The following is a 24,598-nucleotide window of genomic DNA, read 5'->3' on the forward strand; positions in this document are numbered from 1 at the left end:
GCTTTTCCCTTATTACCATATCCTACACTCTAATCCATTGATTTTAAGCACGTTGAAAATTATACCTGAGAATTCTTCCTGTATACTTCCATTCTATTTCGTAAATTTCTAAATTCTATTAATTACTGGCTGCAAAATTCAGCTGTTACCATTTTGTTCCATGAACTCGAAATACGAGACACGAGTAACGAGTGTTTCTTAATCTGAAATTAATAGACCTAAACCTAGGCTAGATGGCCTAGAAGAATGATATAAAGTTGCGTCAAGGGAGAAAAATTGAAGAATAATAATAAGAATAATAGAAAGTGGTTCTTCAAGAAAGCTTCACCCTTATGCGAAGTACGAAGAGTGGCGAATCTCGGGAGATAAATTCAAGAAGAATCGGGAAACGTGAGAAAATATCCAAGATCTAAAACACGGTCGGAGAGAAGTATGACGGAGCCGGAAGCATCGATGATTTCGAGCACGACTTGGTTCATCCCTTTGCAATAATGTTGTGCCAAAACGACGACTGAATTATGCATTCGGACAACATAAATCGCCATGATAGTTAGCAGAGACACTTGGCACGTAGCTGGCCCATAGGCGATGCGTCATTAATGCTTAATGGACGGACATTAATTCGTTATTGTCAGCGGACGCGGGCGGGGACAATCGATAGGAAGTTCCGGCGTAGTCGCCGTGAATTCGTAAACGCGTGTACGACAATATGGCGGCGATCGGGCGACGTTAACTCCGTTATCAGCGAGGAAAAATACCCGGTGACTGGCACGAAACGCCGAGGCCGAATGGCGGAACGTCTCTGTGGATCGTGAACTTGGGAACTCGATAACGCGCTGAGAAATCTGTCGAAATACGCGGAACACCGTGTCACGAGCTTTCCGCCATTCTTTCTTCTTCTGGATGCGCCTTTATCGTCTTAGCGCCATGAAATATCGATGGATAGACAGTTCTCTGGGTTCGTTGGATCGTGGGATATCAACGTGATTTGGAAACGAGGAAATGTGTTTGAAATGAACAGGAAAATTTGCTGCAGACATAATTGCGAATATTTATAATACTTAGAATATTGGAATGTAATTAATTACGTATTGAACCTTACCCTTACCTTTTACGTTCTCACAAAATGGCGTGTAGTATATGTTTCAAGAAATTATTAAAATTGAGGATAATTTCGTTAATCGTCCCTGAGATCTTACTGTTATTCTTGTATCTTTTATTCGTTATTTACGTGACTCTCTGAACTTAGATGCTGGGGAAAATTTAAGACGCATTATTCAGAGAATGCACTTCTAGGAAAAGAAGCACGTTGCTGGTATTTATGACACGAACGTCCAGCTACGATAAGATATTTCAGCTCTTTTAACTTTGCCACTTAATATTTTAGAAACCGTTCGAACGAAGATGCTAAAAGTTTCTCTCTGGGGAGAATATCTTTCGATAGATCTTTCAACCGCAGAATAAAACACCCTAACTTTTCTGACAATTCCACCGTTTCAGAACTGAGCACGAATCATGGTAGCTTGCAGTAAATAATATCAAGTATTAAGCTGTGCTGTATTGTCACTTCCCAATATACCTCGTTCTATACTACGTCGATAAATATCGCAACCAAGAACATTATGGTGACCAACATAAATCACAGTCAGAACTAGACTTAAATACGAGAACCGATCAATTTCTCAGCCAAGACTTTACTGGAAGAGAACAAATAAGAAAATCCACCTGCAGGCCTTTGGATCCTGCATTTTTAACAGAATTCAAATAGCACACTGTGCATGCGTTTATTATTTTATTTATATCCCGAAAATATTTCGCGCGACCACCGAAGAAGAATCGCGAAGCAAACGTTTAAAGGGCACGAGTAACACGGATGGACGATAATTCATAGGAGAAATGTCATGTCCCGGATTATCCTCCTCTGGACCAATCCTCAAAGACATCGAAGGTCGATCGTTATTTCCTGCAGTTTCTACAATTGACATTCAGCTACAACGATGTCGAGGGAAAAGAGATACCCGGTGTAACCTGACAAAAGATCCCATGCGACCTCGACTTCGGGACGGAAGTCTCCCTCTAGGTTCGCCTAGAAATTCAATAATACTTTGTACGTAGAAGCGGAAAGTAAAAGAACGTGTAGGTACATAGAGATCGTACACCGGGGTAGCAGAAGGAGAATGGGAAAAGGACCGTGAGTGGAAAAGGGGCTGACCTTTCATTGATTAGATCACTCAGGAAATTCTGCGCGATATCCGGCACCCGCCTACGGTAACCTCCGCTCTTTCTCCACCCCCGCGGATGTTACAAACTTTTGTCACTGGTTCCACCCTCTGGATTTGGAACAGTCGTCGCTGGAAGAGACTTCTTAATGATAATATCCTTCCCCCTTTTTTTACCCGCTCCCCGGTTATCGCGTTGGGAACAGAGGAATTTAAGTTTGACTTCGAGAAGCCGTGGAAACTCGTAATTTAGTAAGAATTCGAATTACTATTTTTGTCTATACTTGTGGTGGTTTCTGTCTCTGCGAATGAATGAAATTGTGCAAGAAATAAAACGTTTTATTGTGAAAATATTGATTAAATTACATTCGCATTACGATGGAGATAGAGTATATGGAAAGAGTCATTTGCTTCTGCTATTGATCCTTTTGATGTACAGATCTGGTGAAAGTAAAACGTGTGCATTTTGGAAATTCGATTCTGAAGCAGAGAAGGTATTGAAGGATTTTCATTTAAGAAATGACGAATTTAGAATATCGTTTTTGATTTTAATAAATATGGTATTACAGCAATACCGTATGTAATTGTAAAATAAGAAAGGTTGAAAATTAATTAGCATTTTCTTCGTAATATTTCTCATCTTATGGGTATCCTGGGTTCGTACCAGCAGTAAAGGAGTACACCATAATGGTATTACTATCCTTCGACGATAGACAGCTTCTCATCCTTCCATATAGGATGTGTATTTTATATGTATATATGTGTATACACACGCACGCATATGTATATACTATATATTATGTTACCACGAAATCTGATACTGCCCATGGCTTGTGGTTGACAAGGACTTGGGAATGACGCACGAACATCGATTGTGTCATTAATGCTTAATCACGGATAGTGCTCCATAATCGTGTTACCTTTGTCCTGTACGAATATTAGATAGCAGTCAATCACTCATCTTCAAAGTCGTGGATGAAAAGGCTCAACTTACGTTTCAACGTTCAAAGCCAGCTACTAGCCCCAAGGAAATTTCGAGACGAGAAAATCATCGATGCGGATCATTGGCTTTTCCGGAACTCACTAATAACACTGTACAACGCGAATTTTAATCTGTAATATCCATTGGGTACTTCTTGTAGAGATTACTTCCCTGAAAGTGAAACCGTAATCGAAATTGCTTCGTCGCCTTTAGTTTTTGGGAATTGCGAATTTTTTCTAGAATGGCGTGATTTTTGGATGAAATGAAAAAGGTGTTACAAGGGATTTTGATTCGATATATTAGAATTCAAATTTTAAGTTCCTGCTAATGAATATTACAGATTAGGAAAGAAGTTAAAATTTGTTGGACAGTGATAATCCCATTATAATCCGTGATAATCCTTTTCGTTCGAAATATTCCATATTCCACGCCCCCGTTTTAATTATGGAAACAAAATTCAGGACATTTCTGGAAAAGGGATTCATAAGTCTCTAGATAAACTTAATATTCCAACAATTAAGATAAATGGAGTGCTTTTTGCTTAATGCTGTTGTACGCTTGATCTTCATTAGGACGAAAACTTTTGACGCGATTTACACCATTCGCCATTTTGTTAATACCACGTACTTAATCGATAAAATATAACAAAGAACACCCTCTCTTTATATTAAGTGAAATTTTCGTGTCCCAAAATTCACGCTACATGTAATTTTGACAGAAAGCGCAGGTTTTTAATTAAAATTTGTAAATATAGCCCAACAACGAAGACGCGTTGTTCCTTCGTGTAGCGCTCCATTCTTAATAACTCTGAACTGTCAGCTGTCACGCTGTCTTTCTTTTTTCGTTGGCAACACGACCGTGCAAGTGGCGCAAAATTAAAATGTTGCGTGAATTTTGGGACCCCAAAACGTTTAAAGAACGGGAGAATATAAGATTCGGGTTGAAGAAATTGAATTGACGGATTTATTTCTTTTCCAGTCACCCCGGTCTGTCACCAAGGCCAGGTGAAGGTGTTCGGCGTAGCGCGACAGGAAACTGCGAGGATACGATGCGAGCTGGAGGCAAATCCACCGGAAGTAACGTTTATGTGGAAGTTCAATAATACAATGGAGGCGATCGACATACCACAGGCACACGTCACCCGCGAACGAACGCGCTCCACAGCCTCTTACACACCTATGACGGAGTTGGATTATGGCACTCTGCTCTGTTGGGGTACCAACGATCAGGGTACACAGCTCGAACCCTGTGTCTACCACATTGTGCCAGCTGGTGAGTTGTCTCTTACGTTAAATAATAATTCGAAATTATTATCATCGCATTGACGACTGTATCATCACCGATTCAGTATTTAAATACCGATTACTCGAAGTAGCAAGTAGACTCCCAAGAGAGACTCCTCTCTAACGCCAACGGAAAGGAAAAGAAAAATGGAGTACAAGGAAGAACGAAGAAACGAAGCCGAGAATTTAGAAGAATACCCACGTTAAAACGCATAAAGGGGTTGAGATCGATGAAGTGGGGTGGTAACTTTCGCGCGACATTAAAACATTCATCTTTAACGAGCAGCCAGCGTTTCGGAAGCGTCCAAGCGCGTCTTCGGATAATCCTTTAATCCAAGGAGAATTCGCATTACCTTAAGTGCAACGCGCAAAAGCGCTGAAATAATACGCGTTGAAATAGTGTCCGCGAGAAGATTCAGCCATGCCACGGCGCGGCACGGGTTGCTTTATGGAAAAACTTCGTTTTTAATTATGTAACAGTCTGCACAACGGAGGAAATTAAGATTTTAGTAAATATAAATCGCCAAGATTTATAGGGGGTGGGAAGTGGGTCGTGCAAGCCACCGGGCTGGCCGTGCAACGCCACGAGTAATCCGGAGAAAAGTGTCTCTCGAGGGATGCTTGATAGACGTAAATTAGATTTAAAAAGTTTCCTCATTATGCAGATTAGAAACAACGACGACCGCCGTCGTAGCCGGACGTCCGTTTCCTTTTCGAGGTGTCTCGCTCCTTTCTGCGTTTGACGACCGCTTAACGAAACGTAACAGAAACGGTGATCTCGCTGTTCTATGGAAGAAATTATGGGGTTCAGTCTTCTCGATGAAACATGTCGCGCAGGTGAATCGAATTCAAACTCGTCGCTGTGTCGCGGATCATGATCGAGGTCCATTCGATCTACTCGATCCCTTTGTGCCCTTACAGCTTCTACTCAGCGAGCGATCAAGCTGCTTTCTTGCCTTGTCTACCCGTTGTTGATATTATTTATCGAACGTTGGATCTTTGTTGCTAAGAAAGAACAGAGCCTGCGTGTTATTGACGTGCATGGAGATGCTTGAATGGGTTGAGGATGGTTCGAAAATGATTAACGATTTGCGAATTTTTGAATATTCTCTGGCTTCCGAGGTGTATAAATTGAAATTAAGAATAGATTTTATACGAGATATTAGGCAAAGGACGAATCTTTAATTTTAATTTGTATATTTTAGGAGATATAGCAAAATCGACGCCGCACTCTACGTGTCAATGATTACTTCATAACTTTTGACGAAGGTGAATCTCCAAATTTCATCGTGAAGCTAAAATATTCGGATTATAAAAGAAAGAAAATTCGATAAATCTAAAGGAATCGAGTCGCAGCGATTTAGCCAACGATCTAGATGAGAAAACGCAACAGCTCCCAAACGAAACAATCTCCATTAAAGAGTTCTAAACGTCGACTGGCGAGTATTTTCCGGTGCTGCATGTCTCTGCAGCGAAATAACGCGAGCGTTGCGTCTCTTGAGCACACTTTCGCGAAGTTCGGGGTTGGAAACACGCGAAAACTTCAGTGGATCGTGCCGTATCGAGGACGTGCGAGCATCCCGTCAGAAACTGCGAGGCGACCTCGTAGACGGACGCGTCACTACGTGACAAACGTGCTTTAGTACTAGTGGAAGGCACTAAACCGTCGGAATGGCGTCATAAAAAGCGCTATTAAAGAGGGCGTTGCATAAAACGAGACAGTCCAGGGTAAACTCGGGTCTGTACCGGAAACGAAAACCTAACTAAGCTCGTATCTGTTGATTAAAGACGATGGCGAACACCGTCGTTTGAGAGACGCCAGTTTCACTGGTCGGTACGTGAACGAGGAGAGACTGGAAGATGGTGTCTCTGGCCTCTCAGTATTCCGTTCTCGTCTAGGGGAGGCAGACGTTTGTCGTTGTAGTTTCCCCGACTTCGAGCCGCTTCATCTCTTGCCTCCTCGACGCAATCACGGGTCAGCTATCCCGGATAGCTCCGCCGCCTGGATACACGTATAGCTCTATCGAATAGAGATAGCTTTACTGCGACTTTAACCGACGGAGTTGTTACTTTTTAAACGATCGTTCTTGCCGAACGGAAAAATGAGAGTCGAGGAAGTAGAAGCGTGTAAGGGATGAGAAGCGTGTGTAGGGTGGAAGACGCGGTATGTTTGGACGTGATTCGAGCTTAAGATCGAATCATACTTGCGGAATAGATCGTGTTTAACCCCGTAAGTGGAGAGAGTGGATTTATCCAACGGGGAATTGATCGCATTGTGTGGTAGGTCGGGGTATTACATGATAGGTCGTGCCAAAGGTATCAGATTTAGAGGTTGGGTTTAAGCGTCCGTGTGTACGTGCGATATCGTTCCTCGTCGATTTTCGGCCTAATGACGTGTATACCTCTAGGACGATAGTTTTTAGCAGACATATGTGTTTGTAAAAAGTTATCATCTAGCTCTGGGAAATAAGGAGGAAACGAAACGACATAATCGATCGGATATTAAAATATACCTACATATGGGATGTTTAACGTGGGAAAGTCGGTCAGATATCGAGATCGTTCGGATATTAATAAAGTTAGGTTTTATTATTCAGGAATATTCGATACAGCGAGTGAGTTTCCACGGAGTCGTCGCGAAACCTTATTAGAAAATATAACAAACGAGACTTCGCTATATTTCTTCCACTAAACGCTTCGGTAATATCTCCTCGACCAACGATACCTCTCCCATTCACCCCGAAATCCCGCAAACGTTTATCCGCTAGCCCCAAAACACAGCTCGATCCACGAACCACCAGGAGCTCTCGAAACTTCCGATTCCCGACTCGCGACCATACTAATTATTCGCCTTCACAGGTCACCCGGACACGCCGCACAATTGCTCTCTTCTGAACCAAACGACGGATTCGCTGTACGTGGAGTGCACGGAGGGGTTCGACGGTGGTCTGCCGCAGAAGTTCACGATACAGATAGACCGTGAGGCAGGAACCAGCAGCACATCCTCAAAACCGAGCACCACGGTCTACAATCAGACGAGCAAAGTGGCGTCGTTCTCGGTTGGCAACCTAGAGCCAGGTACCACCTACGACGTGCACATATACGCCAGCAACAGCAAAGGTCGCAGCGAGACGGTCCACTTCCGTGCCACCACGCTTAACCTGCCCGAGAGGCGAACAGGTGAGTTTCGACGTCGAGTTTCAACCGAACCGATATGTCCAAGATAACACAGCCTATCTCACCGATTGATCGATCTATCGATCGACGATGCCTGCGGTCACGCTCGTCGCGATCGACATGGCACAATCTCTTGCGATATCCTTCGAGCACTGTCTGCTACGCTGCACGGCCTTGCATCGTAGAGCTCACGTGATTATCTATATTTCTTCTTAGTACTCCCACACGCTCTTCGTCCTGCCTCTTTCTGGCTCTATCTCTCTGTCACGAACACGATACTCGCGTGGTCTGCCTCTCTTTCTCTCTTTCTCTCTTTCTCTCTCTCTCTCTTTCCATCGTTCTGATCCCACCATCGGTGTCTCTGTTCCTTCTCATCGATCCTGCCTGAAGCTACCCTATTCCCTGGTTAGAGAGACCCGCTTCGACCCGTTTATTTACGATCCACGGAGCAGGAACGAGCGAACGCTGCAATACACGTGTCGATGAGTTTTCCGTGGACCTACTTTATATATCTGGGAATACGGCTGAGACGATTCCTCTTTAGAGAACGATCACGTTGTCCAGCGAGAGGATTCTGACGGTTAATCGACGACCCGTCGGGATTTTGGGATTTCGCGTCGTACTCTTTGCACGATTCTTCGGCTCTCACGTTGGAAAGACTCTCCATAGAGTTGGAAATGTGGACAAAGTGAAATTTGTGTGCCGCCTTTCCGAGTTTGTCGAATCTTATTATTCTCTCGCGTTCGGTGTACACGTGGAGAATACGACACGATGGAAAATGGCGGGGTTTCGCATTGTAAAGCGTATTTCTCCGTAAGTGGCCGCGATGGAGATAGTTCCATTACCGTGATTGAACAACCGTTTTACAAGCGGAAAAACGACAGTTTCCCATGTGACACCGTCACGCTGCAGCGTTTGCTCGGCCTCTGGTATCGTAGACGCGCGATTAGGCGCTTGACACCGATCGTACCGACCCTCGATCACCACCAGCCGAACTAAATCGACGGACTTCCGGTCCCCGTCGAACTCGATTATCGTCCTCCGTGCTCCACGGCCCGCGTCTCGTCGTCAGTCGTGTGGTGATTCACGAACGAAAAATCTACCTGCGTTACTGCGCAAACCATGGTAATACGATCCTAAAACTATGGAAAAGATTATGTCTTTTTCCAAATTAATTTTTTCTCCGCTGTTTCTTTCTCTGTTTTTTTTATTTCTCAATTCTCTTTCATTTTTGTTATACTTCTGTTTTCTTGTAATATTGTTCGTTAGCGTAGGATTAATAAAGACGAAATGGAATTAATCGTCATAATTGACGTTGTGATTTATCGCGATAATTAATTGACGGCAGTGGATTTAATTAATGCCTCGATTATCATAATTAATTTCATGGTATTCGTCTACAAATTTAATTAGACTGGTATGCTTTCGAGTTCGACTATCTGGAAGTACAGTGACATTATATCAAAATCCAGCTTTCTATTCAGACGCGATTATGACGATTTCGGATTGACAAGAATGTTGATTGTTCCCTGAAATTTTTTGGCCCGTCGAATAATCCTGGAACAGCCTTACGACTTCCACAAACCGACCTCTGATTCGTATTTGCTCCTCAAATACCACACCGTGATTAGGATAAACCAATTCGCGTTATTTGCGTGAAATAATTAATCGAGAATTCGTGGATCTCGAATTAGAATCGAAAGAGGTGAGAAAAGGGGAGAAGAAATTAGACGAAAAGTATGTAGATCATGCTTTTCACAACTGAAGGAAACGTGCGCAATATTTACCCCATTTCATAGCTAATCAGATGCCGTCACGCGCGTGATTAAAGCTGCATCGTGACGACGAATAGAACGGGCGAATTACCAAGGAAATTACGGGAATCGGGACGAAAGGGTTGGAAAAATGGGAGTACCAGCCTCGCAAACTCTCTCGTTGCCACTTTTCCACGGGGTCAGGAGAAGCGAATTGTAGAAAAGGAATTCCCCTTGTAGGCCGGAAAAATAATTTTGTCCCGGCGACTCTGCCAGATTGCGAGCTCATTCTTCCTGCTAATTGCTAACAATTAACCGTGGAACGCGGGACCAGGCAGGCCGTAAACGCAGCCTGTGTACAGTACGCGTTAATAATGCGTGGCTAATTGGGGGCTGGGTCGGCCGGTGGCCATTCTCCTCTCTTGTCGTTGACTCAGCCTATTCTCTCCGTTGGCTAACTGGAAATCGGTGTATATCGTCCTGGCCATGGCGTTGGCTCGCGTTCTAATTGTATAAGTGTCTTTTATTAACCACGAGCGGAAAACCCGATTGCATCGCCCAAGTTTTCGCGTTCTTCATCATCGATCGGAAGCAGTTCTCGGTGGAGTTAATTTAGTTTAATTTCACTTTGCTTCGCTTAATGCTAGAATCGATTAAATTAGATTGCCCGACTTATGTAGATCGTAGAATAATTTTGAAATGAAATTCTCGCCTGTTTATTATGAATGAGGTATATCTTTAGTTTTATCGTTGAGATATTTGGAGAAAATTAAGCAAACGTATTATTCCGATAGCTGTTAATTAAAATAACAAATATTTGATTTTTATTCTCTGAGAGAAAATAGAGGAAAAATTGAAATTTCTAAATTTTTAGATATACTTTTGTCGAATTAATTCTTGAGTCCTCGTTAATCGATATCTCGAACAGTGTGTATGGGAAAAGAAGTGAAAGGTAAAAATGTTGGGAAAAATTTTGTCGAGGGTTGTTCGAGGATATTTCGATTCCGTAAAAAAATAGGATTAAGTGGCGTTTAAACGATGCACAACTGTTCGATAAAAGTAACACGAGATTGTAAACCGGATAATTTTGTTTTTTCTCGAACGAGGCTCGGTCTCGGGTGCAGTGGTATGTGTCGATGAATGAGCTGGCAGAGTGTCAAGTAGTACGAGTCAATGATATTCGCCCCGACCCCTTATGCAGTTCGATAAAACTGGCAAACGTGGTTCTTTTTTTTTTCCCTCCCCTACAGTTGCCGGATTTGAGCAGGCTGATAATGTTACTGCACACTATCGACTTTCTCGCGTTTAAAATGCAAATGTTTGCTAATCACGAGCAAACCGTAAGCCCCCGCCGGTGGAAAACAGTTCGATACTCTAATCTAATCGACGTTCGTGTCCCAGCGTTTCTGACGTCATGATCAACGTCGAATGCCCCGAAATATATTTTTGTCCATTCAGCCCCTTTATCCCGAGATCCGTGTTACTTTCGGATAATTAATTTTCCCCCATGGGCGGGATTTCTTGATTATGAACGGTGATTAAATATCTCATTTTATTTCAATCGATACGCGCATTTCGTTGTTCTCTTTGTTTCCTTTTTCGCATTTGCATTAACAGTTCAAATAATTATTCGAGTAAAGAGCAAATTTTAATTCCACCTCCACCGTATTATCATCGGAAAATCCTATAAAGTATCAGAGTAAACGTTCGAGATAGCTTACACACCGACTATTCTCGGTGCGAAAATGCACCAACTATGTTTCAATTCACCTAATAAAAATTTCAAATTCGTTAATTATAAATCACCGGTAACCGACACGCTGGGAACTTTGTTCGTCGAGACGGTGGATATCGTTGGCCAACGTCACTCGATTCTCGTCCGCCAGTTTATTGGCTCGCACCCCTGCCGGATTCTCGTACCTTCACGAAGGTGGAAAAGGGACAGAATGGGCGGGAAAAAAAAGATTCTGTCTAGCAGTTCCGGCTCGTTCACGCGTGTAAACGCTTCTTCTGTCGGGCCAGCGAATATTTCGTTCGATAAAACGGCCAGCACGTCGTACTTCCGGCACGGACTTAGTCTCGAAACGGAGGTCTGGCGCGTTTGTTACGCGACGTGCAAACGATTGGATCGAACGGCTCGATATCGATACCGGCCTGTCTAACCTTATGGCGGATATCGATTACGCTTTGACGTTTATATTAAAACACGTTCGCGCGGTGAATGAGAAACGTGGACTGGAGGGCTGGCAGGTTTTCGGCTGGAAATTCGTCGCGATGGAACTTGCTCGAAAACCGGGAACAGACGGGCTTGCTTGTTGCTTAAAAATTGGATATACCCTTTGTCATCTACTCGCAATCTCCGTTGCGAGTCTTTTCCAAAGTCAATTTCCGTCGGGTCGATCGTAACGCGCGAGGCTCTGCGTTTATTTGGTAGTTGGAATTTTTACGGATATCGGAAAAACCATGCAGCTCACGGAAGATGAGCTTAATAACGATAATGAGTCGTCCACGATTGGTGGTTTGTCAAAAATTATCGAACCGAAGAGCGAGCACTCGCGAAGCAGGTACGATTTGAACGGCACATTCGCGGCGAAGCAAGGTGCGCTGAAACAGTCGTGAAAGCTGCGAAAATTGCTTCCGAGAAACCCTTCGTCACCGCTTCTCCCGAAATAAAAAAACAGAGAGAGAGAAAACGAAATCACCTGCTCCGACACGAGCGTTTGCCAGCGTTGAGCACATCATCAACGCCGGACAAACGGAATACGGGAACGCGTTACCAGGAACACAGGACTGAAATCTTCCCTTCTCGCGAACGAAGGAAAAAAGCGATCCTTTTCAACACACGGTGCCGTTGAGAAACTAGTCCCGTTCTCGCTTTGAACATCCACTTAACTCCTGGCCTTAAGGGGTGCCGGGAAAAGGACGAAAAAATGTCGTAGAACCGAACCGTAGCATCCCCAAACCGTGCAAAGAACGAACACTCTTCTACTCTCCATGAGCAAACCCTCCTGTCCCTCTCACTCCATAAAAATCCGTCGAAGTAGCTGTAGAAGAAGGCTGAGGCTGGTGTGTTGTGCCCGGTATGGTAGCAGGTGAGAGGATGGCGCAACCTCCGCCCCCGGAGAATTGTACGATCAGGGAAGAGAGTCGGACAACGGTCAGGGTGAGCTGCGCCGAGAGCGAGTACATCGACCCGCGCACCGCCACCTATGTACTGCAGGTCTTCGACGCAGACACCAGGCGTCTATTGGCGTCCGCGACTAGCATGACGCCTAGCATGCTCGAGATCACCGATCTGCCAGCGGAGAGGAGTTACTCCGGGCTGGTGCTCTCGCTGAGGATCATGACGGAGCACGCGATGAGCGACGCCACGGTTCTTCACAGCCCGCACTTTGTTCAGGAGGGTAAGACACAGGAGCATCAACGATACCCAGGTAGGGGCCAGCTAGTGTTCGATTTCGAGTCAGCGTGCGCCATCCGCGGACCACCCTATTCTGTCCAGACACTGGGTCAGAACGCGATCGTGGTCCAGATCATCCTTTTCTCATCTGTCGACCTTTCCTTTTGTATCGTTATGTTTTTCTTTCATTTCCGTTTCCTTTTTCTCCTTTTTTATTTTATTTATTTGTTTATTTATTTATTTATTTATTTATTTATTTATTTATTTATTTCACTTTTGTTTGGTCTTCGTCGAAGATCTTCTTAGTTGCAGATTAGAGATTGCGGATCTTATTCGACGAGATTTTTTAATGATTTTGTTTCGTGCAATTGGCAAAGTTGAATATCTCGTAGAATCTTTCAAAATCTTCGAGTCGTGGATCATCCTTCACTACATCCAACACCTGTCATCCAGAGCTTGCACCATGATCATGAGACGTAGTTCGTTTTCGCGCTAATTTCGGGCATTTAATGTTCTATTTGTAGGGTTAACGAGGAACCTGATATTTTTTTGGTATTACGAACCAGTTGACTCCCGATAGAGTTAACTTCCATCAGAAGCATCGAGTCAGATTCGGTGGTACCCGACTGCCGAACTAAATGTTGAAGTTCGAGTTAGCAGCCCGCCCTTCCGAACTGTTCGCAAATTGAAATCCGATCAGAATTGCGTTCGAACTAGTTAGCCTTCTGGTTTCACAGTTGCAAGTCATCGATATCGCAGTGCATTCTATCGATCCTGTTTCGACATGTGACCAAGAGATCTTCGTGTTCATGAACAATTCCCGTTCGAACACCTGAACTTTTCACCGCGGTATCAATCGCGTCTAAACATCATCCGATCTTTCGTGTATCATAAAAATGCCTCCAAAACTCTCATCGAAACTCTGATTCGAGGTCTGTCTTTGCCTGACACGTGTTCAGTCTCTGTTCGAGTCACCACGGTTCATTCTCTTCTCAGCCCGAACTCTTGAGAAGGGTCGTAAGATCGAATGGACAAAACGGTAGCAAAGATAGTTAGGGCAGATAGAAATTCACATTATCGTGCCGCTGTCAGTTAAATTGGCGACATTGAATTGGCCAGCAGAGGTGCGTCATAGTATCAAATTATGCTATCAAATGTAGCCCGATAGCTAATCCAGAATTCACGATTACCCAACATAATCCAGACTTAATCTGGGATCATGCAGAGATCGGGCAACCTGCCGTTTTAATCACTAAATCATTGGATCATCCCGGTAAATCCGACTGAAAATCTGATCCAAAATTAACGTTCACCTATGCCAGAATTAACCGAACTCGATGCAGCGTAAACACGAATCGACATCGTGTAAAACCCGTCGAAATCGTCGGTTCCTCGTCTCCAGTCAAAGCTGGCTGAGAATCGGTGATGTAGCGCGATTTAAAACTAATCTCGACCGATCGACCGGTCGGCGAGTGGAATTCAATTTTGCTGTTAAACCATTAGGTCACCTTATCGTGACCAGTCGGTGGACGAGAACATGATCCGAGATTAATCTACCAGTTGTACGTCGATTTAGATCGGTATTGTGTTATTCGACTTCAGTACGAGCGTAGGAGATGGATTTTATTGGAACGGACAATAAAATGATTTAGCATCGCGATAGCATTGTTACGTTCTTCGTGCAAGATCGAAGATATATCGTTTAACTCTTCAACAACGCAGAAGCTTTGTTCGTACACCCGAAAGTTTTACAAGTAAACAATTGCGAAAGCGTCACGTAAGGAAATATATCATATTTCGGTAGATGGATAGGTGAATTTTTTGCAAGATTTAGAGTAATCCTAAATGCAAATTCAGAATTGCCGTGCTTCATAAATATTCGGTCTCTTGAATAGCTCGTTCATAACGATATGCAAATGTCACTGAAGTATTTAAGTTGATGACAGGAAACGGTGTGTACTAATTTCATAAGCTGGTAATGAACTTTGCTAAAAAATTGATAAAATTGGTAAATAGTAATTGATTTTACTGTTTAATATCAATGAGAAAATGCAAGAAGATACATCAAGGTTAGGGCATATCTTTGAGACCCATGAGTGATTGAGAATCATTCTCAGAAACAATAAAAGAGACGAAATTAAATTATCTCAAATTAATAAATATTTTTGTGGATTAGAATTTTAAAGTTGGAAAATCACGGAATGGATCAATAGATGATAGATAATCTGCTCAGTATTTTTACAATACTCTATGACATGACAGAGTTTAGAATTGGTAGAAATCAATAATAAAGGAAATTAATTTTTCCAATCCAATAAACACACGCCTTAATTAAAACGATTATCCGATCATTCTGTAAAAGCTTTAACCTCGGAAGACTCCACGAAAACCCATCTATCCACAACCAACCCCATTCAGAAGCCCATCAAAGACACCAAGCTCGACCAATTCATCTTCGCCTCCTATTTCTAGGATTTTATCTCGACTAAACGATCATCGAAGTTACGCCGATTGAATTTATAGCCCAGTCTCCCAAAGCTTTGATCACTCAGTCTTCACTTTCGATTTTATCACGACGACTAAACGATCATCCGGGTGTTCGACATCACGGCGCTGATTAAATTTATAGACGAGCATTAGTCCACGTCGCGTGACGTGTCGCCGGTTATTAAACGGCCGTAGCCGCGTTAACCGTTAAAGTGTACCATAAACGGACCACGGAACCTGATTACAAAACGTCTTTCAGCTAACCACGCTCTGCGCGCGGCCGCGAATATGCAAATGGACGGCCTCTCCGCGAATTCGTGGCGAAAGGTCCCCGCGTATACATCCTGTAAACGGTTGGTACGTACATACGAGAGAAGTCGGGGAACTCTGGGTTCCAAGGGACACCACTAAGACTACCGCTTGTACGTGCGAACCAGCCTGAGGGCGTTCAACCGAAATTGGTCTGCGGCTGAACGCGATCCTCCGCATCCTCAGACCCGAGGAAAGAGACGAAGATGCGCGTATGGGGTGACCAGACGGAGAGACAGAGAGAGAACGAGAAAGAGGAACGGAAGCTCAATAAGCGCGGTTCTAGAGAGAATTGTGTGCAGACTCGTGGTGACGCGAGTTCCATAAGTCTCACGCTCGATTAGATTGATAAGCGATTGGAGTATTGTTTTGGTTATTTCGATATAGTGGATGGAATTTAACGCCCTCAGTGTCGAGCAGTTTCTCGAATAGCTTCTGTTCGTTGGATTGAATTCTTTGCTAGCTTTGGTAGCTTCCACGTTGATGGTAGCGATGAACGATATTTTAACATATTTATCTTCCCGATAGAGGTATCGAAGTAAAAAGCTTCTTACAGGTCTCGTTCGGGTATTCTGCCGATGATTTAACAACGAAAAAGGACCGCTTTTAACGCAAAGCAAGGGTATCGCCTGAATGCAAATGTGCTAAATTGCGGTTAATTTTCCTGTCGTTCGAGCCAATAACGATAAAATCTCTTTTCAACGAATATACAAAAAATCAGGTCGATTTGCCTCGTCAAATATGATATCGTATTTTTATACGTAAGAGAATTTACTTATTTTAATCATTTCGCCGATGTTAATTTTATAAGAAGGTATGCAAATGAATCTGTACTTTAATACGATCCCTCGTCACGGCAGCAGTTGCCGGTGCTCGCAAATTATCGCGAATTAAAAGTAATGCCAACGAAACAGAACTCAGCTAGAGGAATATAAAATTGCTTTCGAATTAACTGCTTTCCGTCTTGGGAATAGCACGGAACGTCAAGCCTCGTCCGTGTTGAATCCCGACAACGGCCTCCTGCGTTTAATATCAACTTAGAATCGCGGGTGCAGAACAAGAGGGCTACTCGTTTAGAGGAGTTCGTGAATTTAAGTGGATTTTGATTAATCTCGAACTTGAGTGCCAAGCGTAGTTCTGGACAGTGCATCTGAATCCCAGATTCATTGCTGGCGTAACGATAATTCACGATCTCTGCAAACATGCCGTCCACCTCCGGGATAATCGCGTTTTAACGCGGAAAACCTCTTCGCCTCGCTTTGATCGTAAATTGGATATTTCTTTCTAAGCTGCCAGTGTCGCGGAAATAACGACGAGAAATTAATGATACGATCCCGTAAACTTAAATCGGAAACCCGGAATACGATCTTATGACGACAGAAGGGTAGTAAAGAGTAAAAACAAGATGTCTGTTCCACTCCTAACAAAAACATCGGAAAACTCGTGGAAAAATTGTAGATTTAGGAAGCTTGAGAAGTGTTCTAAAAATTGCCGTATTTTATTAAATCGAGTATACATATTTCACGGTATTTACATGGTGACTAAATTTAATAGATATTATTATCAGAGAGATTATAAAACGTCAGGGGTTAAAATTTTGTTAGCCAGCCACGAAAAAGCGAAAAGAAAAATGGCTCCATTCGGTCTATCTTTCGGGAACCATTTGGAACGTTAACACGACCACCGACGATCGTCCGGGAATAAACTGAATCGGCTAATTGGCGGTCGAACGTCCACTTACATGGATCAACTCGATCAACTGAGAGCAGGCCGCGTGGCATAGACACGAACACGAACCGACGTGGTGGCGTTACACCGACGCAGAGATATAATCGATTAATCCGAAATTAGCCGGTTCGGTTAATCCACGCGAGACAGTTGGCATCGAAACGAAATCGACGTTTCCAATCGGCCACGATTAACGTCGCTATCCCTCCATGTATCGCGTAGTGCGGGAAACGAAGCTGAAGTGCGTGCCAGGCACAATGTTCTCTCTTCACCTGAAAAAAGCAGGAAAGGAAGCGAAGAAAAAAAAAAATAGAAAAATTGGGAAGAGGAGAAGGGGAAACAAAAGAAAGAAGCGAAAGAAAGAAAATTTAGTCGGAATATCGGTCGTATTTCGCACGACGGTGGTCGACTTATCGTTTGAAAAGTTTCAAAAAGTGCCAACGACGGGAAGGATTGAAGCGGAAGTGCCTTTACGATCGCGTCCCCGGAAGCGTACATTTTTACGAGCCACCTTTTACGAGCGTGTCACGATCTCTGTCCCTTTCTTTCGTTCTATAATATCAGTCTCTTTCTCTCGTCGTGCTCCGGGTACTCGCTGAAAATCTGTCCACGCTTTTAGAACGTCATCATTTATTTGACGCGCTTCGTTCATTCATTTGTCGAGGCAACGGTACACTGAATGGTCCATTTTCGTCTTTCCGCCCTATTGTCTCTGAAATTGTTGTTGTTGTTCGAGGGAAAATGATTTCCACGCGGAAACAGACGAGTTTTTCTATTGAGAGGGGGTAGGATTACTTTGTGTGTGCATTTTTCTCTGGCCGGAGATACTACAGAAAGGTTCTGTCTTCTGTTCTTATTCGCTGGAATTATCGCGTAGTTCCTTTTATCGAGTTTTAAATGATGATATTAATTTATTCGAGATTACTCAAAGTTGAAAACGAGCTTTAGAAAGTTCGTCGTACTACATTAAGTGCACTGTCGAAATTACCCTATATTCTACACGATGCTCTGTCAAATTGTTGCCTACGATAAATACACAAGTATACTTATTTAGTATGCAATTAACGAGAAACGTAAAGCGTAGTACTTTGTTTCTTGATGTCAACTTAAAATTCCTATTGCGATGTTACTATATAATTTTAAATGATTTTTAACAAACGTCAGATAGCTTGATGTACTGGTTCAACAGTGCATGATAATAATAAGCATCTTCCTTTATCCCTGATATTTTATTCACCCTCCCGAACCATCGAGAAGTATGATATATTCCTCGATTAAATTAAACGAAAAATATGAATACTACGAATCACTAGCAACGAGCGTAAATTATTCTTTCAATTATTGCACTGTCAGGTAGAAAAATGCTCACATAAAATGCCATTCCCTTAAAGTAACAATTTTCCGGTAAATAAAACTCGTGATTTCCTCACGAACAGAGCGGAAAGGTTAATTCGTGGAACAATGAACATGAAATGAAAGAAGGTAGAGCACACGGTGACTCGTGGAGAGAACAGTAGAGAAACACGTGTCCGGAAGGAACACACATCACGAGATACTTTCTGCTTGCAACGTGGCGTGCTTTCGCTTCTGATCGTAGATCTATGTTTCACCTGTCCCTCTGTAGACACCTTATCATTGCATGCGAATGGTGAATTCTTGCTACGGTAACTCGAACGTAGTGTGAAATATGCCTAGATGACGCACAGCTTCTTTTCACTGCCATTCATAACGATCATCACGATGTTGTACGACGTTGGTCAAGGTACTGAAATAATTTTAAAAACATGCATTATTGGCACTGATCGATTGTCGAACTAAAGAAATTTGCATTGGTACTTCAATGTAACTGAAGGAGGTTGGAGTATCGTTTTATATGAAAATTTAGATCGATCATTTCTTTTTATACCTTTTTTCTTTCTTCGTTGTCGATGGATGTGCTTTTTCAACTTTTAAAATTTTCTATTTAAACGTCTACTCAAAAATACTATTTTTTCGAACGAACTACTTGTCATATGCTATGAAATAACTTCCCTGGTAGAAAAATTTCGCAACATTCGTTACGTTCTGGTTTTTAAACGAGGAAATATAAGTGTAATTCGCCATTACGAGGGATGAAACAATGCAATCGTAATATATGAGGAAATATCGACGAACTTTTTAAATGTGCGATAATCGAGCATGTAATGAATCGAAAAATATCCCCGCTGTGAATAATCTGTAAAATAAAGAGGACAGTGAGCTTGCTTCAGTGTGTTTCCTTATTTGGGGCGTCCATTAATGTTGTCGCGGCCAGAAACGGAGATCAACGCCGCGATGATATTTCATTTACATAATTGTCGATGGCTAAATACGAAACGCATTGGACCATGGTTAATCAGCCCAGTGCTCGTTTATTATCGAGATATTAATCCATTATTAGTTGGAACGAGAAGGGAGAACGTAAATCAAATTGCAGGTCGAAATTACGCGAGCAAATGAATCACGATCGCGCCAAAGCATTGTTTGAATTTCTTATATCAACATTCTTAATTGTGTCACATAGCAATGCGAGAGCTTAAACTTCTGCGTCGCGAAAAAATATGATGGAATATTACCCAATTTTTAACATATTGGTCACCTTTCAATAGAGCTTAAAAATTCACCGATTAGTAATTAGAGTTGAGAATTTTTCACACAATTTTTTACTTTTCGTGTATAAGTAGCTTTTATTTCAAAAATAAAGACCACCAGTTTATCGAAGTTGTTCAGTACTGCGATATGCTGTGATAATACTGATATCAAAATAATGAGCAGCAAAGGGAACTGATCGTTCATCTAGAGTACTTCGCTACATGCAAAAGATAATGCAATAGTTTCGACCAAAAAGGTATATACAAGAAATCCCCAAAATTCGAAGAATCGTAACATCTAGCTCTTGTTCTCATTCCTTATGCGCAATTCTATAGTCGATTTTACAATGCGTCTGACTATATTGTACTCGTACTACTTGTTTAACCACATCTGGCTCTTTATCGAACCTAGGTGGTCCACCTACTTGTTTAATGAGTAACGATCTTACTCTGTTCATTTGACTGGACTCAATCTTACTCCACTATCCCAAATTCATTCAACCTATTCAATACATTTCTTATTACCCAAATGATCAGTCTTCTAACAAATCACTACTTCGTTAATTTTCTCTCCGATTCACTTGAACCTTCCAACCCAACCACGGTTAAAACATTTCGTGTACGCCTGAAAACCAAATCAAATTTGGAATGTACCAGTAATTTATTGCGCAATAATCATAGGTATTAAAATGACTATTCTTCCAATATACAAACAAGAATCTCAGTACGTTCCTGATATAAATTCTGAAAATTCGAGCTTTTAAGTCAGTTTAGTGCATCGTGAATCAGGTTTGATCACTGTCATGATAACAATTGTACATTCCGCGAATGAACCTAAAAATCCAAAAATCGTATCCACGGCAAAAGTCGCGAATTTCATTTTTAACGATTGTACGGTGTAATCGAGAGAAGACGTTTCTGAGTATCCCGAAAAGCAATCCTCTCGTCCCTCGAACAATGAAATCCCAAGAAAAAGGGGAAGAGAGAGAAAGACTCGTGATACTTACCGTGATTTCCAGCACTGACACCGGTGATGCTGTCGCTGTCTGGACCACTACTCGGCGCTGTAGTCGGAGCAACGGCGGGCCTCCTACTGGTGATCTTCGTGATAGTCCTGGCGGTGAGATTACGGTATCGACCGAGGCCTCAGGAGGACAAGGACTCTCACGACGACGGCGGCATGGCAAACCTGGCTGCGTCCGGAACCGGCAGTTCCTCTCCACGTGATAAATCGTCGACCCTGCCTCTCAACTCCGAGAGCATCGAGAGCTTCGAGAAGGACCCTGATATAATTCCTCACGCTAATGGTGGGTAATTTAATGAGCTTTCGGTATGTTAGCCAACCCATGCGTGGTTATTAGTTAGGACGTTGGTATAGTTGGAAGCACCTAATTCTTCACTTGGTAGAGTTACTATGATCGTGCAGGAGGACAATGGTATTATCGTATCGTAATATTTTTCTTGAAATTTTTTCTTTAAATCTGTTTTTTTTTTTTTTTAATCTTTATAATCATAGAGTTTAATGAATTTATTAAAATGACCGATTTTGTAACAACATTGTAAACTAATATAAATGCTAATTAATGATACTTTTATGTAACTTCAAATAATATCTAAAAAGATGGAGTGGATATATAACCTTCACCGAGAAGGAGGCATTTAACGAGGAACAAAGAAAATTGGTCAATTTGTGATAAATTCGTTAATAGAACTTCTCGGATAAACTTTATTGTTACAGAAGAATCGATATAGCGCATTTTACGGTAACTGATGTCAGAGGTAAAAGAAATAGCGGCAATTAGCTCGTTACGTACAAAGATATGGCCATTTTAAAGTGGTTATGCTTTCTTTTCTTCCTGCTTCGATACTTTTGCAATTTATCGGTAGCTTTGTCAATTTACAGGAAACTAACAGTAAGAGGATTAGAAAAATTAAATTTACCATTACGGTCCATTACAGTGGTCCATATAATGATATAATGGAAAAGCGTTTTTCAAAAATAATTTTAAATTGTATATCGTATATAATATTAATTCAACGATACCTTAAATGTAATTTCTTAATTTTAAATATGCTTCTGCAATTTCAACATTCTAATTCCAGGTTTCGTCAAATTCTAATTATAACAATTACTTTGTCAGTGCAGCAAAGAGATGTTAACCTCAGTGCATTAACAATCATTTTGAACTATATATTTTCCCGCAGAGAATTCTTATGCCGAGTTATGCAAAGGCACTTCACCCCGCTACGTATTACACCAACAACGTACAGATGCAAGTACTTTTACCAACACGGGCAATGTAAGTACAAACTGCATTAGTTGAAATAACGTCTGCATTTTTCGACATTCTCATTACTTTCGTATTTAATACGTTCCAAATAAAAAGGAAAAAGTTCCAAGTCCTAAAATCTCCTTGTAAAATTCTATCTATGTATTATAAATGGGAATATCAGAGAATCAGAGAATGTAACGAAAGATGAAGGCCTCTCTATACCTTATTAAATCACTAAATAATTTGCATAATCGGTAACGAGTTATTCCTCTGGTTTTGCAGGGATCAGAGTTAACGTACGCCGAGCTGTCGCTCCGAGGTAACCGACGAATACCTCCTAATTGTTATCAGCCAGTACAGGTATCCAATATTCAACGGCCTCCACTGCTGGCCATGTCGACTCTGACGCGTAGGCAACCAATCCAGGAACCGACGATTTACGCGCAAGTCGCCAGTCATTCTAAGCCGATTTATGTGCCGCCCCCACATCCGTACATGAGTCGTAGCAACGACGAAACCACGGCAGAAACTCCATTAATCGGACATGACAATAAGGTGACAATTAATAGACCTGCCGCACCACTTGTTTCTGAAAATGAATTGTTCGCTGTAATACCAGTTGTAACTCTTTAACGATCTGTTTGAACTACTTGAAATTTAAATTAAACAACTATACGATTGCATCGAGAACAAAAAATAAATGTTAAATAGTTTAGAAAATTAATGAAAAGGAAATCCTATCATTTATTAGGTTATTTTAAATGTTGTAATTTAAGTTTAAAAGAGCAATATTGGATAAAAATTTTAATGCTTTTCTAATGCGATCCAATAATTATATTATATGATATTAAATTATATCATTTAAATTACTATTTAGGAAACTTATTTTAATTCGGACAATTTTGTTTACAGATTACCACGATCAGCCAATCGGGTAGCTCAATATGGCGTACCGACACGCCACCAGTTTCAAATACACCAACAACATGATTCTAAGATGTTCGATTCCGATCGAAGCAACGTTTCGCTCTTGTACACGTTTCCCGATGCACCCGTTAATCACAAAAAGAAGTTAAACTCCTTAATAGAAGAAGAAAAAGTAAAAAGAAAAATCGAGGAAACTGTCGCATGACGGTTCCTCCTATCGAACGACGTGTACGATGTGTTATCGTTAAACTTTCTCGTACGTATGTTACAGAAGGTTCTCATTAAATGATGAACTATGAAAGTAATTTAAAAAAAACACACAAATGTTTGCGTGAAGTATAGAACGAATATATTATATATGCTTTTCGAATGATTTGTGATAGAGTTATTATGGTAAATCGGAAAGAAACGATCACGATCTCTTGAATATCTTATCGAGTCATCGTGGTTTCGGTATCTCGAATAGGAACGATTTTTCTGTTTTGCGGGTAAAACAACCGATGGTGCAGCGATCGGCAGTAATGGTCCTAATTATTGAAGAGATCAGCCGTCCGTAAAAGAAAAATGAAGCATACACACGTAAAGAAAGAAGATCTCGAGGGACTGCAAAATTTCCTGCCGTGATTCAACGATTCAATCGGTAATAATATGAAAATGTGTTTCCATTGCACACTTCGATTTAGTTCGTAAGTGTAACGCGTTGTCGTTTGCGATGCCACGAAGTACAATCAAGACGGCGAATTTTCAATTGTTTTTGGTTCAGTATTACGTTTTCGCAGAATGTAATTCGTAGAAATGCGATAGAACTATGACGATGATATATATAGATATATATATAAATATATATACATATATTAAGCGTGCGTCGAAATTTAAGACGTCTCGAGGTGTTTTTCCGCAGCTTAATTATTTATTGTTGGATATAAACGACGCGAAAATTTCCATGTACAGATTTAGATAAATGCGGTGTTATTATAACGATGTTATGTAATCGTGGATAGAATTTAAAAACAAGACATAAATTTGAACATTTTTGAGGTGATATAATGTACGTGTCTGTTGGTTACATTAGACTCATTCTGTATGTTCGATCGTTGCTCATTTTCAAAGCTTTAACCGTCTTTAATGGGAGGAAACAATTCTTTTTTCTTGAATGGAATAGTTACCCGCTATTTACGTATTTTATTTAGCCTAAATCGTTTAACTTAGAAAACGTTATATGGTAAGGTGATCGTATCGTTATTTTAAATAAAAAGAATCGTAAGAAACATTAAGTAATAAATTAATGAAAATAAAAATTTAATGAAAATATATAATTCAGGATGAATATATGGAAGACTCTTTTTCATATTCTTTAAACACATTAGAATTTTATGTATAGAAAGAAACTCTATCACAACCAAAGTACCAGTTTTTCATAAGAAAATTTGCATTGAAAATAAATCATAGA

At 41.4% G+C, this 24,598-nt stretch overlaps 1 protein-coding gene across 2 annotated transcripts in view; it reads left to right on the forward strand.

Annotated features, from left to right (window-relative positions):
* LOC108547984 (nephrin) overlaps positions 1 to 23,270 on the forward strand; it is a 149,639-nt gene extending 126,369 nt beyond the window's left edge. Inside the window, exons 10-16 of one of the 2 annotated variants that reach the window (XM_017900735.1) lie at positions 4,180 to 4,473; positions 7,344 to 7,664; positions 12,505 to 12,849; positions 20,968 to 21,255; positions 22,154 to 22,248; positions 22,504 to 22,776; positions 23,134 to 23,270. In XM_017900735.1, coding sequence (XP_017756224.1) covers positions 4,180 to 4,473; positions 7,344 to 7,664; positions 12,505 to 12,849; positions 20,968 to 21,255; positions 22,154 to 22,248; positions 22,504 to 22,776; positions 23,134 to 23,211 — 1,694 coding nt within the window. In that variant the 3' untranslated portion in view covers positions 23,212 to 23,270. The remainder of the gene's footprint in view (positions 1 to 4,179; positions 4,474 to 7,343; positions 7,665 to 12,504; positions 12,850 to 20,967; positions 21,256 to 22,153; positions 22,249 to 22,503; positions 22,777 to 23,133) is intronic. The other variant, XM_017900736.1, reaches the window with a different exon arrangement.
* Positions 23,271 to 24,598: the final 1,328 nt, after the last annotated feature.

Source organism: Eufriesea mexicana, unplaced genomic scaffold (assembly GCF_001483705.2).
Source record: "Eufriesea mexicana isolate 0111107269 unplaced genomic scaffold, ASM148370v2 scaffold1364, whole genome shotgun sequence".
In the NCBI taxonomy this organism is placed as follows: Eukaryota; Metazoa; Arthropoda; class Insecta; order Hymenoptera; family Apidae; genus Eufriesea; species Eufriesea mexicana.